At 37.9% G+C, this 19,711-nt stretch overlaps 1 protein-coding gene across 2 annotated transcripts in view; it reads right to left on the bottom strand.

Moving 5' to 3' along the window:
- Positions 1-3,712: 3,712 nt before the first annotated feature.
- Positions 3,713-19,711, bottom strand: part of Elk4 (ETS transcription factor ELK4) — a 17,080-nt gene continuing 1,081 nt past the window's right edge. The window contains exons 1-5 of one of the 2 annotated variants that reach the window (XM_015483768.2): positions 13,834-14,776; positions 13,454-13,669; positions 11,278-12,153; positions 10,396-10,512; positions 3,713-7,026 (exon numbers count right to left, since the gene is read on the bottom strand). In XM_015483768.2, coding sequence (XP_015339254.1) covers positions 6,928-7,026; positions 10,396-10,512; positions 11,278-12,153; positions 13,454-13,660 — 1,299 coding nt within the window. In that variant the 5' untranslated portion in view covers positions 13,661-13,669; positions 13,834-14,776 and the 3' untranslated portion in view covers positions 3,713-6,927. Of the gene's footprint in view, positions 7,027-10,395; positions 10,513-11,277; positions 12,154-13,453; positions 13,670-13,833; positions 14,777-19,711 lie in introns of those variants that run through there. The other variant, XM_015483767.2, reaches the window with a different exon arrangement.

The raw sequence follows: 19,711 nt of genomic DNA, 5'->3' as shown, positions 1-19,711 counted from the left end.
TCTTAGTTAATTTCACTAATACTGAACAGGGAAGTTTATAAAATATGTTTCTCTATCATATAAACAATGAATGCAAGCAATGAATGTACACACAAAGGCCACTGGTAATACTGCCACAAAATACAAACAAAAAAAGAAATGTCTTAGAAGGGACTATGTCCTCTACATGACAGACAAGAAAACGAGTGAACATGAACAAAACAAAACAAAAAACTTATAGTTGGATTTTTTTCATATTTAAGTATAATCTAGCAACTGCACATCTTTTAAAAATCATAGAGTACATTAAAAGCTTGCAAATTACTTTAAAACATCCTAACCCAAAGAGCCTACCTTACACAACCTAGAAGAATGGCTCACTAGGTAGTCTTTTATCCCTTCCCCAAACACTCCTAAGTTTCCCCCACAAAGTAAATGAGAAATAAACCTTACTCCCATGACCCCTAATATACTAAGCTGAAATTAAACAAAATAATCATTAAGTGCTTCCAGTTATTAAAAACAAAAACAGTGCTAATAATGGTGCCCAAGAAAGTGCGAAGTGATTTAATATGGTATATTCCCACCATGAATGCCAGGCAGATCTGAATGGTTCTATTGGCTAGAACTCTGGGCCAGCCACAGGGCATTCCACTCCATCCCTACCCCATCCAGGAGATCCCAGGCCTGTCTGAGCATGGCTCATAATCCTTGGAAGAGAGAGAACCAGAGCGGGCCTTTATGAGATGGGAATGAGACCATTCAACTCAGAAGCCCTCCTTTGCAGTTCTGTTAATGCTGTTTGTGTACAGTTTAAATGGGGTAAATTAAGCACAAAGCTAGAATTCCTCCACTTTTTATATCAATCCATGGTCGAATTCTCTGTATGGTAGACACAGTACTTCTAATATAAATCTCCTTTCTGAGAAACTTAACAACCAAGTCAAATAAAAATTTTCACAAAAGCAAACAGAAATGTAGAAATTTTAAGACAAGACATCCTTATTAGCTCAATAATATATGAACATAAGGGAAGAGTTTAAGATGACCTTGTTTCGAGTACAACATATTTCAGTGCGGTATTTCTAAAATGTTAGCAAGCAATTAGTCTTTAAGGCCCATGATTCTGTATATTTAAAAACTGAAATGTGCAAGACATTAATCTTTAAAAAGTAGCAACTGCAAAGTGCAGCAAATTTTTTTTTTTTTGAGTTTTAGTATAAAATAAACTAGGAGCCATCCTAGTTTAGAGGATAATATATAATCCCTGTGAAAAACAGATTTATACACACACTCTCTCAGTCCATACATCAGTATATACATACACATACATGTACTTAGCCAATAAATCAGAATGATTTAGAAAGAATATTCTAGTCTCCCAATTAAATATTTCAAAGTAAAGTTTTAAATCTCATAAAACTCCCTGATGTGTATTACACACAAAAATTTAGCATTCAAGAGACTTACTATGTTTGTATCCTTCGTGAATGTCCTAGTAAGAGGTTTCATTTAAAATTATGTGGGGCTGGGAGTCTAGTTCTGTGGTACAAGGCCTACGTGATCCCCAGCACTGCAATATAAAATAAAATAATGACAACAGCAGCTTGAATTTCCTGGCTTCTGTAGGAAGTTTAAAGTCAACATTTCCCCTCTCGCACAAACCTCCAGGTTTCCATCTTTCACAATGGCTAAGTATGAACGGCAGCATTCTCAAAATGGCTGCTCTTTGGCAGGCTACCCAGGTATCTCTCTGTTCAGAAAAGCAGCTAGAAGACCCTGGCAGCTTCAGATGGAGCACTGGTAAGCCACTTACACCACCACCACCACCACCAATTCACCTCTCAGATCTGCTGTGTTTATTATAGTCAAAACACAACTTTGATAGTGGCAGGTTCTACCAAGAATGAGAAGTGAAATCAAGCACCTCCTGTTCTTGCTTAATACAGTACCACCACCACCACCACTCCGTGAAGAATTCTAGACTCCAAGATTAAAACTTTTTCCTTCAGTGAGGATGGTTCTCATGTTAAAACAGGGCACCTGTTTCAGGCAATGCCAGCATTGATAACAAAAACAAAACATTTATTTGTTGATCCCAGACCAAAAAAATAATTAAAATACTTTCCACAGAATGCTTCTCTGGTCAGAGCACCTGCTGAAGAAAGACAATCATGGTTGACCTTCACTTCATTCAAACTACTGTGGCCTGGACATTAACAGCCTGATTCCAGTTTAGAAATACTATATTCTATCACATCTTCAGATTGGGTTTGGTGGTTCATTCAGAGCCCCAAGTTTCTGCCCAGCAACCTGCATTATCTCCACAATTGTTTCTACACCTTAGAAGGGCACTTCAGCACAATTCTAGATTTCTGGGGGTAAATAAAACATATATAGTAAATAAAGCAATAAGCAGAACAGACCCATCAAGAAAAGAATTCCTTCAGATGCTATATCTCTCTTTCTCCCTCATGGGCGCTCTCTCTCTCCTCTCTCTTTCTCTTTCTCTCTCTCTCTCTCTCTCACACACACACATTTATTAATACAGAAAGAAAGTGGAAATTGTTATATATCTTAGCATAAAGAAATCTGAATGTTAGTAAAATATAACACAAGAACAAAAGAAGTTTTTAAGCACACTTGATACAAAGATGAAAGAGATAACAAGCTGTCAGAAATAATATGCATGATGCTCTGGAAAACATTTGGTAATCGATGTTATTTGGCAACTGTGAAAAAAATTAATGTGAAATTTCAAAAGCTTATGACAAGTTCTCCTGAAAACTTGCAAGTCTAAAATTCTCTAGTTTTACGTATATTTTATAGCATACATGTTACTTTAGTGTAGTGGTATATAACAACAGAAACACATGAGAGTTTTTCATAGGGAAAGTTTCTGTTTTCAAAAATTTACTGATGAGGGGTGTGTTAAAAATGATTAGAGACTGCTGGGGCATGGTGGCACATATCTGTAATCCCAATGTGCAGTTGGGAGGTTGAGGCAGGAAGATCATAAATTTAAGGCCAGCCTCAGCAACTTAGTGAGACCCTGTTTTAAAAAGGACTGAGGATGTAGTTCAGTGGTAGAGAACACTTTTCTGAAATACCACTGAGTGTCTTAAATCGATAGAAACATAAAGTTACCTTTTAGAACTTTGGAATTATAATACAAATTCTAAAATCAGAATGAAACAATGCTACCAGAGTAGACATTGCCCAATGTTGGTGGGAATAGGACTGCGGTGATACCATAAATAGCCTGGAGTTACAGCTCCAGAATTCCAAGTCTCAGATTTAACAGCCAGTCAATGCCTTTTTTGATCTCTAATATAGCATGCAAATAAATCTTCAAGGAATTTCCCCCATTATTAAAAAAAAGGAAGGAAGGAAGGAATTCAGTAGCCTCATGGCTTACTTTCCCCACCAAAAAAAAAAAAAAAAAAAATTTTTTTTTGATACCGGGGATTGAACCCAGGGGCACCTAACTACTGAGCCACATCCCCCTTTTTCATATTTTGTTTAGAGACAGAATCTCGCCAAGTTGCTTAGGACCTTGCTAAATTGCTGAGACTGGCTCTGAACTCTTGATCCTCTTGTCTCAGCCTCCCCATCTGCTGGGATTACAGTGTGTGCTGTCACACCTGGCTCCACACCAAAATTTGAAAAAAAAATTACACCTAGATTTTAATTGCCAAAATGTGGGGGGGAAATATCCTAGATTTTAAAGATAAGAACTTATGATTGACCTTTGGAGAATCTCTTAGATTCTTCAATTATGTATAAACTTTTTTTTTTTTTTTAAAGAAAGTTTTCCCTTTGTTCAAACATACAAAGTATGCCATGAGAAAGACAACATCACAAAAGCACTATGATAAACTGTGAGAGGAAAAAAAAAGATTTAAACAGTGGTGCATACTTGTTATCCCAGTGACTCGGGAAGCTGAGGCAGGAGGACGTCAAGTTTGAGGGCAGCCTGGGCAACTTAACAAGACCTTGTCTCAAAGTAAAAAATAAAAAGGGCTGGAGATACAGCTCAGAGGTAGAAGGCCCTTGGGTTCAATCGGTAGTGTCAGAGGAAAAAAGTTACTGAAGTCAAGACATGAGATTTTAATTTGGTAATTTTACAAATCAGCATATAATTAAAAATTATTTTAAACGTGAAAATCCACCCAGGGGTGGAATAAATGCAGTGGTTTGTTGGCACTGACTCTGCATCAACTATGAATATCCCTTCTCAATTCCATGGCAGTGGCTTAAAATCAGCCCCAGTGGAGTAATATACATCAAGAAAATTGATAAATTCCATAAATTCAGGGGTTCCCCTGGCCACCTCAGAGATTCTGGCTGCTAAACATTTTCCAGCAGATGACTAGAGCAGAAGTGATCACAGAGGACATCCCAAGGCCCTGGCAGCCTGCTCCTCTCCTTTGACTTAGGCTACCGTTGCCCACCAACAATTATCCTAACAAAGTGACTACTGAGATACCAGCTGCAGCCACGAAACACGTCTCCCCAGTGAATACTCAAGTCATATGTTTGTTTTGTTTTGTTTTTTGATATTTGTTTTAGTTGTAGATGGACACAATACCTTTATTTTGTTTATTTATTTTTATGTGGTGTTGAGGATTAAACCTAGTGCCTCACACATGCTGGGCAAGCATTCTACCTCTGAGCCACAACCCCCGCCCCACGTGGTATGTTTTTGATGCTAAGAATTGTTCTTAGACTTTTCCAGGAGGGAGGCTGTCTCAGAGCCTCACACACTTGCTAAGGTTGTGAACCTTGACTTGAAAAAGGACACACAGACATGGACACAGACACACACACACACTCATGCACGCAAGCGCTTCCCCAACTTAGTTGATCTCAAAGAGAAAGCAGAGCACCATCTACCTCCTAAGGCCTGATGCCTCTCAGAGGCTTTGGCGACAGACTTAAGCAAAGGAGACCTGATGTTAAAACAGCTTCCTAGGGAAATGCCTTGAGTTTTAATGGTGCTAAGGTACCTTTGTGCTGAGACAGAAAATTATCAAATATATCATCTGTGAAAATAAACCAATGGCTTTTCTCCTTTAACTCAAAGATTAAAAAAAAAAAAAACTTTTGTGCTTTCAGAATTTAAAACATCTATTTAAACCAACCATCAATATTTAATTACTATACAAAATGTTAGCCTAATAAAACTATTCCAAAGAGCTGCTCAGGGATCTAATTTAAAACAGGTATGAAAGCTAAATAATTCAATATGGGAAGAAAGTCCAATGTCTGTTCCCATCACTACTGACCACTACCTTTCAACACTACTATTGCACATCTCAGGAACAGAACGTTCAGCTGGTAACAACCAACAAAGTAGTAACAGGTCCCCAACACACACCTTCAGAGGCAGCTCATCGAGGACTTTCCTTCCACTGCTAATGAGACAGCACAGTATGTTACACAAAAGCTTTTCTACACGGTATGTAAATAAAACTTAAAGCAAATAATGTGCATCTGGAAGATGCTGGCTTGTAACAGTATCATGTTGAGCCCTCAAGTCTTACTCCCTCATTCCACTTAGTTCCCATGATTCAACTACAAGGTTAAGAGACTAGTTTGTTTAATGGGCACAGTAGTGGTGGAAGCATGTTAATTTAGTCCTGGACTTTAAAGCCAAACTTCTCAAAAGATTCCACTGTGATACTGGTATAACTCAGTCTGGGAATCAAGCTAGCTGTCCACACCTGGCATTGACTTACCTAAGGTAATATTTTATAAATCTTATAATATAGAGATGAAGGTCTAACAATGCAATCACTATGTCTGAGCATTGCCAAATGAAATCTGTTCTTCCCTAAAGAGAGAGAGAGAAACTGAAAAAAACAAGCACATCTTTGTCTCACTACTGATTAGAAGGCTTCTCTTTGCAGTCTACCTTCCTAATTACATCCGAACACTGTCACAACCCCTAATAACCTCTGATTTAAAAGGAAAGATGCTAAATATACAGCAGGAAATGGGGTAAACCAGATAGGAAGGAGCAAGATTCTTTCTCTTTGGCTATCTTCTAACTGGGAAGAGCCCCATGTGTTGCTTCAAGGTAATCAAACCTTTAATTTAGAGATGCTTCCAATTTTCAAAACCCAAGTCCACCCTCCTAGAAGTCATCGTGTGCCATGCTGTATTCTATGGGTATGGAATCACTGTTTAGAGAGAAGACGTTACTGTGCTAGATGTGTGTGTGTATGGTGGGGGGGGGGGGGTCCCACAGTCTCACTGAATGTTCTAAAAACCATCTTATACCCTAAGTTGAATATCTTATGTTGAAATAGACTAGCTCTAAGCCCTGTTGACAGGTCCAGAGAAGACCATGCATGTAGCTAAGAGACCCACCCAGAATAAATGGAAATAAGATGCCTTTCTTTGGAGTTGCTTATACATGTTGCAGTTCGCACAAAACAAAATCTCCTCAGTAGTACTGCACCAATGTTACTGTGTATGAAGAGGAATGGTTCTTTTTCTCCCACTGCTTTAAAAAACTCACATTTACTCATTCAACAGAGCACACTTAGTCCTAAAGATATGGCCAATTTCATTTAACTAACATTTCTTTAATTTTTCCCCCTGGTCAATGGGTCCCAATGGCCAGGAGTTAACTCTATTCTTAACCACTCTTGCAAAGCATTGCTGCTAAACCCCACCAAAATTACTTTAACACAAAGCTCAAAATATAAAAGAAAAAAAGAAGAGAGTGGGAGGTTTGACTCCAATTAAGGCATTTTTACCTATAATCCAAATTGAGTCCTATTGGGAGGGAATCCTAAAAAGGTATTTCAGTGGGAAATGACAAAAATCACAATTGTATATTATCAGCATTGTAGAACTATGGATCTCTCACTTCAAACGCAATCATGCCAAGTGTCTATTTCTTTGTTCCTTGGTTCTCTCACTTCACAAGTGCATAGGTTATGTCTTCTGCAGGTCTGGGGAAAATGGGCCAGGAGTAGAAGGTCCATCCAGGCCAGAAAGAGTGAACGGCCCATGACTGTTCAGTACAGAAGGAAACTGAGAAAGAAAACAAAAACACTTTATCATCTTACTACTCAGTCCCAACTTTCACTTTGTTTCTACTATATTCCCTAAGGCAGAACACAGAAAACAGACTTTGCAGTGGCTCACAGGATAAAAGCAGTAACTTCATCAATAAGTATATGATATCATAATAAAACCTTAAGTGTTTGTCCTAACATTTTAAGTATTAACTCCATACAACCTCAACGGAATGGAAATAAAGAACAAACCTTTACATTTCATTATGTTAAGATAACGTAGGTTTACATTTAACCTCAAATGAAAGTTTTAGAAAGTTAACTAAATGACAATATGCACCTTAGAGTGTTATTCAGTTATAAAATAAAACATGAACCCTCAAAAAGAAGTCCAGAAAGATAGGGTGCTCATTTAGAAAAGCATTCCTTTCCCATCACATATTCTGAGATCACCCACTTAGGAAGATTCTAGGCTAAAGCTACAGAAGCACTACCACTTTGCCCAAATTATGTGCTCAGGAGAAGCAAAGAAAAATTTAAAAATAAAATATGGAAGATTCTCAACACTTTTCCCATTTAATAATTCAGGAATTTTTTTTGTGTGTGTGTGGGTAGGGAACAAGGTGGGGGTAGCATGGGGATTGAATCCAGCGGGGCTAAACCACTAAGCCATATCCCCAAAGCTTTTTATTTTTTTGACACAGGGTCATGCTAAGTTACTGAGGTTGGCTTTGAACTAGTGATCCTCCTGCCTCAGCCCCCCAGCTGCTGGGACTACAGGTATGCACCACAGCCTGTTTGTTTTTAAAAAGGAGGGCATACAAGTTAGCATTTCTGAGATCCTGGGGTTTATCCCTAGCATTGAAAAATCTAAATAAATAAGTAAATAAACAAACAGAAGCAGAAGTTGGTTTTTTTTTCTTTTCTTTCTTTTTTTTTTAGGCACAGAGGATGGAACCCATGGCCCTGCACATGCTAAGCATGCGTTCTACCACAATGCTACATGCCAAATCCCTAAATTTTGTCTTCTTTTCCTTACCCATTCACTTTCATAAGAACAAAAGAAAAATTATAACTATAAAATATAAGGAAATATCCAAGGAATAGTCACCTCTGAAAAAGTAAATAAATTGACCATGAGAAAGTTTACAATTTATAAAGTCTAAATGTTTGGGCCAAATATGGTTAAAACCATTAAAAATAGCAAGACTTTTCCCTAACATATTGGTGAAGAGATTATATTCATTTTCTGATAATACATCAATTCTGAGTGAGGAAGAAATAAGAATATTTGATAGACTATTCTCAAGGCTTTCCTCTATTTAAAAATACAAAATTCTTAATTAAAAGAGGGAACCTAGCTGGGTGCAGTGGTGCACACCTGTAATCCAGCAGCTCAGGAGGCTGAGACAGGAGGATCTTGAGTTCAAAGCCAGCCTTAGCAAAAAAGCAACTCAGTGACACCCTATCTCTAAATAAAATACAAAATAGGGCTGGGGATAGGGCTCTGTGGTTGGATGCCCCTGAGTTCAGTCCCTGATACCCCCCAAAAACAAGAGGGAACCTAAACACACACACACAATACAAAGTCAAATTTTAAAAAGAGAGAACCTGTACATAGAGCTCTCCTATATACAATCATGTGCCACATGATGACTATCTGGTCAACGAGGGACCATATACACAATAGTGGTTCCCTAAGATTAAAATGGAGCTAAAAAATTCCTATCCCCTAATGATGCTAGAGCTGTCCTAATGCTGCAGTGCAACATGTAAACAAACCTACTGCACTGCCAGTCACATAAGGTAGAGCACATGGGCTGGGGCTCAGTGATAGAGCGCTTGCCTAGCATGTGTGAGGCACTGGGTTCGATCCTCAGCATTACTACAAATTAATTAATTAATTAATTAATTATTTAAAGGTCCATCGACAACTAAAAAAATTTCAAAAAAAGTATAGCACATACAGTTATGTAGAGTTCCTAATGTTTGATAATCAATGACTACTGCTGGTTTATGTCTCTACTACACCACACTAGACGTTTCATCACTATTATAGACTGTGCGCTTTCCACTTACAAAGTTCCACTTACAAAATTCACTGTAAAACAGATGCCATGTTCTCCCTGCAGCAGCCTCACACACCTCCTGCTTACCTTGTCTCTGGATTGCATCATTTTCTCCTAGGCTTGGTATCTCTCTCCCCCTCAGGTGTGTAGCAGGCTACACCACTGAAGTTTGTATGGTACACAATCACCTAATGTCATCTTTCTAAGAATGTATTCCTGTCACACCAATATGAGGCTGTGTACATATCTGTATATATGTATACGTATCTACAAAGGCAGTCCCTGACATATTATGGTTTAAGACAGTGCAAGAGCCATATGCATCCAGTAGAAACCATAATTTGAATTTTAATCTTCTCCCAGGCCAGTAACATGCAGTATACACCCCTTTGCCATGCTGAGTAGCAACAGAGGACCACACCTCCCAGTCAACCACCGGATCACAGGGAAGCAACTGATGATCCACGGTGTGCCACTGCTGTGCTGCTGGGTGATAATGTTCAGATGGTGAGGTGTATCAAATGCATTTTCTTTTTCTTTTTTGTTAAATCCCCTGAACCCAGGGCATTGCACCAACCCTCAGAGCAAGCACTCTGCCACTGAGCTTCATCCCCATTCCTTTTTATTTTGAGACAGGGTCTCACTAAGTTGCTCAGGCTGTCCTTAAACTTGGATCCTTCTGCTTCCTGAGCAGCTAGGATTACAGGCATGCACCACAGTGCCTGGACTAAAAGTATTTTCAGCTGATCGTATTTTTGACTTACAAAAATGGGGTCATCAGGGTATAAACCCACTGTAAGTTCAGACCCGCATCTATGTATAGACATATCTATTTACAGATATATAGATTTGTTTTTAATGAAAGAGGGTCTCATTATATTGCCCAGGCTAGTCTCAAACTCCTAGGTTCTAGCAATCCTCCTCCTCTTTCAGCTTCCTGAGCAGCTGGGACTATAGGCATGTACTACTATACCCAGCTCTGTGTGTGTGTGTGTGTGTGTGTGTGTGTGTAAATACATTTTTGATAGAAGAGTTCTAGTATTTTAAATGACAAAAAAAAAAAATGGATGAGTCCAAAATCTCAGTATCAAATAATTTTTGGTCTAAATCAAATGAATATTAATAATAAATAATGAAAAGGAAACTGCTATGAATATTAATATAAGCTGCTCGCTAGCTAGAAAATCAATGTAGAAATTAAAAAATAAAACAAAGAATATTTATCAAATAGAAATTATATAATGAGTAAACTGAACAGTGAGACAGTGCCTTTTTGCATACCTCTTCACTTAACATCACAAGAGATAGCCTTTTACCTGGAAAAGCGTGTTAGCACCTTGCAGTCTGGCTGGACTCAGGGGAGCCACAGGGCTGAGAGTACTCCAAAAGTGGATACTGGAGAGCAAGGGGCTTGGAGTCAACAAGATGGGTGTCTGCAATACACAAAAATATACACTAAAGGACGTACCAGGATTATGCTTTATCCTTGCCATAGTATACAAGTAGCCAAACTATAATTAAATTAATATACTAACTGAACCCAAATATGATATTATTCTCTACTCCAAATATCCCTAAATCTAAAAATTTTATTATGATGAAAATCTCAAGAGATCATTTTTCTAACCTAAGAAAGATAAGGTCAAAGTAACTAATTTTTAACAAATTTACACAGAGTCTTTCCCAAATAGAAAAACAAACCTGAATCCAGATGCAGAAGAATAGTGGGTAAATGAATCATCATTTTCCTTCTAATAATGAGATGGTCTGGAAGTTATCTATTAAAATGTTCTATGAGATGAGCAAGTTAATAAATACCTACTGTAACTAAACAAACTTGTTATTCAACATCACATCAGTCCTTTTTCTCAAGGTTCTCAGGATTTTTACTACTGTAACAGTTTCACGAGACCCAACCAGAGAGAAATATGAACATTTACTCTCTTTAGGAGGAAGTAAAAAAATATATATATATACATATATATATTTATTTACTTAAACAACAATATATTTTCACCAAAAATACTCTAAACCTTTTATTTTGGCAAAACTGATTGAAGTGAAAAATTATCCACAGGGTTACACATAACCTTTCTAAGACGAATAAGAACAGAAAACAAACTTTCAGGTGGAAATTCTAGATTTGTTTTAAGAAGTGAGTAAATACAAACAATGGCATTAAAAATATAGAGAGTTACCTGTGAAAAAAGTGCTGGTGTAAGAGAAGCTGTAGGGAGAGATGGGCTTAATATCCCCAGTGGGCTTGGGTCACTGCCTGTAATCACAAGGGTAGGAGCCAGTTCTAACCCTTTGGGTTTCTTGGATCTTGATGAATTATTTGTTTTGTCCTTTTCTGGCAAAGCTGAATCTTCATTTTTAGGATCCAGTGACAAGTTCTCTGGAAGTTCCATTGGCTGAGAAGCCACTGAATCAATGTCTGTGTCGATGTCTGGGTTGGAGCCCAGCGGTGGAGAAAGTGTCCTAGGAAGCTCCTTCAAAGAAGGGGGAATGGACGGAACAGGAGGTGTAGGGGTAAAAATGGTAGCTACGCTGGATGCATAAGTTGGGGATTCCAGGGAAGGCAGTTTAGGGGAAACCAATGTCTCCAATGCTTGGATAGTTTCATCAGAAGACGGGGAAATACTTGAGCCAGTTGAAATGGTGACAGCAACAGGTTCAATGGGAGGCTTCTTAGAAGGTGTTGTCACAAATTTGATGACAGATGGTGTTGGCTCCTGAGGAGATTTTTTCTCTGCCAGTTTCTCAGCAGGATTCTCCATCTTTATTGACTTGAAAAGCTTCTTATTGGAGGTGTTCAAAGAGTTGAGAGTAAATGAAGAATACAAGCCAGAGTGTATGTAATCATTGCGACTAGAGGTCTTGGCACCAGGCTGAGGTGGTTTCTCTTTCCCTCCATTCTCCACATCTTTGGAATTGTTGCTGACTTCACTGGAGTTTAAAGTTTCATAGTCTCCCTCAATCCTACCCACTGTCATTGGATCCATTTTCAAAATCTCTGGGTAAGAGACAAACTTGTACACAAACTTCTGACCATTCACTTTTTTGATGATATTCTGTAGGTAAAGAAAATAAGCATTGTTAGCATGTGCAAAGCCCTGAGTTCCATCCCCAGTACTACAAAAAAGAAGATAAGCATTCTTACACTTTCCTATAAACTTATGTACCACAGCTTATGAGTAAGGTAGCTTAATGATAAGAAGTGGGCAGTTTACTCAGAAGCCTCAAAATCATATACATTCATCTAGCTATACCAAACACAGCCTCTACTATGATGGAGAAGTTAAGGCAACAACACTCAAATGTTTTATCAGCAACTGAACTAGTATGTTACACAAAACCCGAATGATTTCAATTGTTTACCTCTATCAACCAAGTATTTGTAGAAAGTCAGAACTTAACTGAATTGCAATCTCAAATAATTCCAAAGGAATAAGCCATAGGCATCCTGAGTAAGCAAAAAGGAATTCAGAACATTGCAGGTTCCTACTTCCTTCAGAAATTCCAGTTGATCCTTGCCTCTTATCTGTGTACAGGAAAGCTGAAAAGATCAATTACTTAAAGGTGAAAGTAAGAGCTCATCTCTAAGTTGCCCAGGCTGGCCTGGAACATATTCCTGCCTTAGCCCCCCAAGGGGCTGGGGTTACAGTTAGTTTTTTAGATTCTAAGTCTCTGGACCATTTATTTTTCCTCAGTGCCCAAGAACGTATTCAAAATAGTAAGAAATTAAACAAACAATTTTACCTAGGAAATCAACTATATTAATAGCTATTCTTTAAGGTATTAACTTATACTCCCTGAGTGAAATGAAAACAAAATTAAGCAAAGCAGGTGGGCATGGTGATACACACCTATAATCCCAGCCGAGGCAGGAGGATGGCAGGTTCCAGGCCAGCCTCAAAACTTAGTAAGACCAAAGCAACTTAGAAAATAAAAAGAACTGGGATGAAGCTCAGTGGTAAAGAGCCTCTGGGAGCCCTCATACCAAGAAAAAAAAAAAAAAAGTAAAGCTATAAAAAAAGTATACATGACAATTTTTAAAGTAAGTTATGACACACATGAGAATATTTATCCTCAAGAATCTCAGAATTCCTTTTTTGTATTCCAATCTGGACTTTTTCTTTTAATGACAAATGTAGTTGGGAACAAAATACATGTAATAAGAGTAGGTTACTGAGAGTTTACAGAAACACACCCAGAACATTTATATCTTGTGTCCTAATTCTAAATGCTAAGGCTATAAAATAAATTGTATTAAAATAAAACAAGACATTAGTACCTATAACCTCAACAAGAGAAGAAATAATTCTTGGCTTGAGGTTCTCTGTATAGCATCAAGATCAGGATGTGTGTTACCTTTACATAATAGTATCTGAGGGCTCGGCTGAGTTTGTCATAATTCATGTTAGGCTTGTTCTTGCGAATTCCCCAGAGACGAGCAACCTCTTCTGCCTGCAAAAGCTTGAACTCCCCATTGTTAGAGGTCCAGCAGATCATGTGCTCATTCTGAGGCTCCTGCAGGAGCTGAAGAAGGAACTGCCACAGGGTGATGGCACTGTCCATAGCAGTGGGCTGAAAGAATACAGATTTGTGATAGAATTAACAATGTATGTCAGGCCTGTTTTAAGTGCTCTAAGTGTACTAGCTCATTTCATACCCACAATATTCCTATTAGATAGATATGGCTGCACTCTCATTTTACACATGGAAAAATGAATCAATAGAGGGTTAAATACCTTGTCCAGTCTGTCCAAGGTCACAAAGCAAATGGCAAAGTTGAGATTTAAGCCCAAATGATCTGAATCCAGAGTCCAAAGTATGCCATACAGCTTCAGAAGCAACTTGTAAGGAGAATAAAGCTAGTTCTGTAAATTTTGGGAGCAGACTGAAGATTGCCAGCCATAAGAGTATATGTTATTAAGAATTTGGGGCTAGGGATATAGCTCAGTTGGTAGAGTGCTTGCCTCACATGCACAAGGCCCTGGGATCAAATCCCCAGCACCATTAAAAAAAAAAAAAAAAAAAGAGTTTTCCCTACAGTTTCACTATCATGGTTTCACTATCATGGTCTCTCAGAGGACCACCATCTATCTCAACCTCTATCTAGTTTGATTATTTACTAAGTTGTATGTCCAGAGCAGGCCGGGAGCTGAGGTACAGGTGAAAGTAAGGTGAAAAGTAAGAGCTAGATTCTTTTGCTCCAACTGATACTTCTCCTCCAAATAGTATCCATTATCATAAATGTAATTTACATATAACTGGCAGCACTGAGAATTCAATAAACTGTTCCCTAATTTACAAGTTCTGTTACAGTTCTATCTATCTATAGAGATTCCATCTGCATAGATTATCCTTTTATTTGATTAGCAACCTTTATTTAATTAACAAGACAAACTGAAAGAAAAAAATCCCCCGATATCTGTTTTGAGGCCAGTTTCGAGGCCAGTTTCTCAATTTTAGCATTACCGATATTTGGGGCCAGATCATTCTTTGTTTTGGGGTATTGTCTCATGTGCTAGATTCTGGCTGCATCTCTTGTCTCTATCCACTAAATGCCAATAGCATCCCCTGTCCCACTGAGACCATTAAAAGTATCTCCAGGGCTGGAGTTGAAGCTTAGTGGTAGAGCTCTTGCCTAGCACATGTGAGGCACTGGGTTCAATTCTCAGCACCACATACAAAAATAAACAAAATAAAGGTACTGTGTTCATCTAAAACAAAATTAAAAAAAAAAAAAAAAGTCTCTAGAAACAGTCAATATTCTGCTAGGAGAGGTCAAAATTATCCTGGTTGATAATCGCTGGCTTGGGCAACAGGGCAAAATGGAAATACACTCACAAAGACATCTTCCTCATAGAATTTCAAAATTTGTGGTCCATGAGAAAGAATTCTTTAGGGCAAAAACTCTGGCCAGACATATATAAACTCATCCTAAGAAACCTGTAACTGAACATTTTCACACATAAAATAAAGAAACCTTCCTTTCTGTAGGAATGAGAACTCAGTGGGGCAGAATAGGATTGAAAATAAATTAAATCAATTCCATTAAAATATTACAAAAATAGGTAAACTGGACTACATCAAAATTTAAAACTGGGGCTGGGGCTGTAGCTCAGCGGCAGAGCACTTGCCTAGCAAGCATGGGGCACTTGGTTCGATCCTCAGCATCACATTAAAAATAAACAAATAAAATAAAGGCTTTCTGTCCATCTACATAAAAATTTTTTTTTAAATGTTGTGCTGCAAACAATACCATCAGATGAGAAGACAATTCTGAAAATGGGAGAAAATATTTTCAAATCATATCTCAAAAACAACTTGTATCTAAAGTAACTTAAAAAGGACAAAATTATGATGAAGCAAAGGATTTGCATGTCTGTAATCCCATCAACTAGTAAGGCTGAGGCAGGAGGATTCCAAGTTCATCATCAGCCTTCGCAAAGGGTTAGCAACATAGCTCAGTGACACAACAACCCAAGGTTCAATTCGTAGTATCACAAAACAAAACCAAAAAAGTAACAACAATAAAAAAACATGTTTCTCCAAAGAAGACATGCAAATAGCCAATAAGAACATAAAATATGTTCAACATTATTAGTTATAAGGGAAATGAAAATCCAAACCACATAAGAAACCACGTCATACCTACAAAGATGGCTATAATCAAAAAGATGGACAATAACAAGTAGGGAGAAATTGAAACCCTCAGACATTGCTAGTGGAAATCTCATGGCCACTTCAGACAAGTTTACTACATAAACCACTCCTACATACCCAGGAAAAATGAAAATGTCCATACAAAAACTTTTGCCAGAATGTTCAGAGCAGAATTATTCATAATAACTAAAAAGTGGAAACAACTCAAACATCCATTAATTGATGAACAGATAAATAAAATGTGGTAATGGAATATCATTCAAACATAAAAAAAATGAATTATTGTCACAACATGCATGAACCTTGAAGACACTACTATGCAAAGGAAACAAGTCAGCCACAAAAGACGACACGGTCCATGGTTCCATTGACATCAGAAGTCCAGAACAGGCCAATCTATAGCCAAAGAAAGTAGATCACCAGTTGCTGGGGGTAGAGGAAGAGTAGGGAGAGGAATGAGGAATGACAGCTAATGAGTAGAGGGTTTCTTTTTGGGCTGCTAAACATATTCTAAACTTAGATTGTGGTGGTAATTGCACAGTTCTGTGAATATACTAAAAACCACTGAACTATACACTAGAGGTAGGTGAATTCTTGGGTATAAACTACTTCTCAATAAAGATGTTTAAAACAAACAAACCTAACAAAACAAATGTTACAAGAGTTAGGCCTAAGGAGACTAATTCTAACAACATATAGCTCACGGAGATGAGATCCTTAAGGGTCAACTACTTCCACTGCCAAAAAGAGGTAGAGTAAGAAACTGTAGTGAAAAATATTTGGTTTTTTTAAACTTTTCTGAGGCACTTGAAATGTTCTCCAGTAATCCTCATGTTTACCACTTTGAAACTGGTCATACAGAGACACTGTCATCTGCAAATAAAGATGGGAAAATAATAAAGAATAGAAAGGGGAGATGCCACAGTCAAGAAGCTGATACCTTGGGTCCAACTTCCCTTCGTCACAGCAACATCCTCATCTATTCATTAGGGAACCCTCTTCTCTAGATGGTCAAAACATTCATATCGCTAGTTCACTGTGAAGAAGTATTGTATTTAGGTACTAAGAGATAATAATCCTCAAATGAAGAGCTTCCTTAATGTTAAACAGCTGTGCCCTCTAGAAATCAGCTCCCCAGTCTTGACCTGAGTTAAAACAGTGGTTATCATGTTCATCAAGTATGGTGGGGCACAGGGAAGTTCTTTGTCACTTTTCTGAGTTTACCAAATAGCCATTTTCTTCTCATGATGCTTGTTCATGATAAATTACTTTTTTTTTTTACTATACAGTTTTATTAAACAATTATTTGTTAGCGTAAGCCTGTAAAAACTATTCCCTTGTACATATGAGTTTAGACAAAGAAATCAATTTCCACATTTCCAGACATCACCTTTGTGTCAAGAATGCTTAGGGTAAACGCAGAAATGTATGCACGAAAGAGACAATAATAGAAGAAAGGAAGACAGAGAACAGGAAGTTCTATTTTACTATAAAAGTGCTGCTTATAATTCCACTTATTTTGGGAAAAATTCTAAAACCCAAATCATGGAGTCTTAACACCTATCATGTAGATCACATTTGAGCCCTACATGCTTATAGTAACTAAGCTACACAGCTAGAAAAACAGAAACAATCACTAAAATATTCACAATGAGCATACAATTACTGTCCTGAGCAAAGAGAAGGTTCCCAAAGATAGGTGCCCAAAGGTGGTGAAGGTTTGTGTCCACTTTCCCTTTGGTTACTAGTGGTTCAGTATCCATGGAGTCAAGTGTGACAAGCTATTGGATACTTTAGTATAGAACCTACCTGCTACAGGAAATGCTGATGCCTCTGTAGCACATTATTAGATGTCTAGGCTAGAAGGCTATATTAGGAGGAAAAGAAAAAGAGCATCATGGTTTTGGATGGGAAAAGTGGAAATGAATTTTCTTTTGAGAAAAACTAAAAGAGTTATAAAATGGACAACTGCAATGGATACTTTTAAAAGAATGCTTTTTTTGTGTGTGGTGCTGGGAATCAAACCCAGGGCCTCACATATATTAAATAAGCATTCTATTCCTGAGCTACACCCTCAGCCACTAATTCAATTTTTTTTTTAATTAAAAAGAATTTTTTTTGGTCCTGGAGCTCTACCCTGAGCCACATCCCAAGCCCTTTTCTGAGTCAGAGTTTGGCTAAGTTGCTTAGGGCCTCCCTTAGTTGCTGAAGCTGGTCTGGAACTTGCGATGCTCCTGCCTTAGGTTTCCAAGTCACAGAGATTACAGGCATGTGCTACTGTGCCCAGCTCCCCAATTCAAAGTCCCTAATTTAATTTTAATATCAGGTTATTCTTTCAACTGAAAAACTGGCAAACTCCTGAGGCTATAGATAAAACTCTTTTCACTTTAGTTTTTAAAAGTGTGGTATTAATTATGAACTTCAATGATTTCCAGTCATAAAGGAAAACTAAAGGAGGAAAAAAATAATTAAAAATTACAAAGGTTAAGAGTTAAAAATATAAATCCTTTTTCTCTTGTTACAAACAGCCGAGGAGAGAAAATACTTGATTTTCCTTTTCACAAAATCCCAATTTTTCAACATGGGCATGGTAGTGCATGCCTGTAATCCCAGCACCTCAGGAGGCTGAGGCAGGAGGATCATGAGTTCAAAGCCAGCCTCAGCAATTTAGTGAGGTCTTAAGTAATTCAGTGAGACCCTGTCTCTAAATAAAATATGAAAAAGGGCTGGGGATGTGCTCAGAAGGCTGGATTCACTCCCCAGTACCAAAAAAAAAAAAAAAAAAATTTTTTTTTTTTCAACTTTCCCAGTGCGGTGGTGCACACAGCTTGGGAGGCTGAGACAGGAGAAATGAGCTCAAAGCCTGCCTCAGAAAAAAGCGAAGCACTAAGCAATTTGGCAAGACCCTATCTCTAAATAAAATACAAAATAGGGCTGGGGATGTGGCTCAGTGGTCCAGTGCCCCAAAGTTCAATCCTTGGTATCCTCCCCCACCAAAAAATCCTGACCTTCGTATAATTATAAATTTTTTAAAAATTTAAAAAAATCTTGTATTTTCCTGCTCCAATTTAAGGAATCTGATTTTTTTTTTCCTTCTGGTACTGGTGATTATATCCAGGGTCTTGAGTATGACAGACCAGTGCTCTACTATTGAGTTACACCCCCAGACCTTTTTATTTTTTGAGACAGGATTTCACTAAGTTATCCAGGTTGGTTTCAAATTTGGGATCCTCCTGCCTCAGCCTCCTCAGGAGCTGGGATAACTGGCATACCACATTCATCAGGGTAGGAGTCTGATTTTTGAAGGATTAAACACTGAAAACAACTGATGCTATCAACACTTCAAAGAAAGACCAATCCCTGTGCTAATTTAAAAGAGGCAGCTGCAGGTGTAGCTCAGTGGGTATGGTACCTCTGCCTAGCATGCTTCAGGCCCTGTGTTCCAGCCCCAACATTAAGGAAGGAAGAAGAAAAGAATGAGAAAGAAAGAGGTATCCATGTTGGAATGGCTTATTAAAGAAGATTCTATGAAGTGAAATGCTACCACCCTCAACATGTTTATAATACACATAGTCCTGTTGCTGTGGCCACCCATAACCCAACTATTATTCAGTGACAGTAGCTAAGACCCAAAAAATAAGTTTCCAAATTCTTCAATGGCTGCCTAAAAAACGAAAAATCTTAAATGTATTAAGATTAGTTTTGAATCAAAATAATCCTTGTCAAAAAGTAACCGGATGTAGCAAATCTACTGCACAGGATCTTATACAAGGAGAATAAAGAATATTAAATGTATATTTCTTCCTTGGTGTTGAGTGTGTGTGTGTGTGTGTGTGTGTCTGCGCGCTGGGAATGAAACCCAGGGTCTTGCACAAGCTCTCAGAGCTACATTCCCAGTTCCAAATGTATACTGTTAAATTACCAAAAAAAAAAAAAAAAAAAAAAAAAAAAAAAAAA

This window comes from Marmota marmota, unplaced genomic scaffold, assembly GCF_001458135.2.
Source record: "Marmota marmota marmota unplaced genomic scaffold, marMar, whole genome shotgun sequence".
Classification (NCBI taxonomy): Eukaryota; Metazoa; Chordata; class Mammalia; order Rodentia; family Sciuridae; genus Marmota; species Marmota marmota.
Note: the sequence above shows the minus strand (reverse complement) of the source record. Positions and strands in the feature narration are given on the sequence as shown.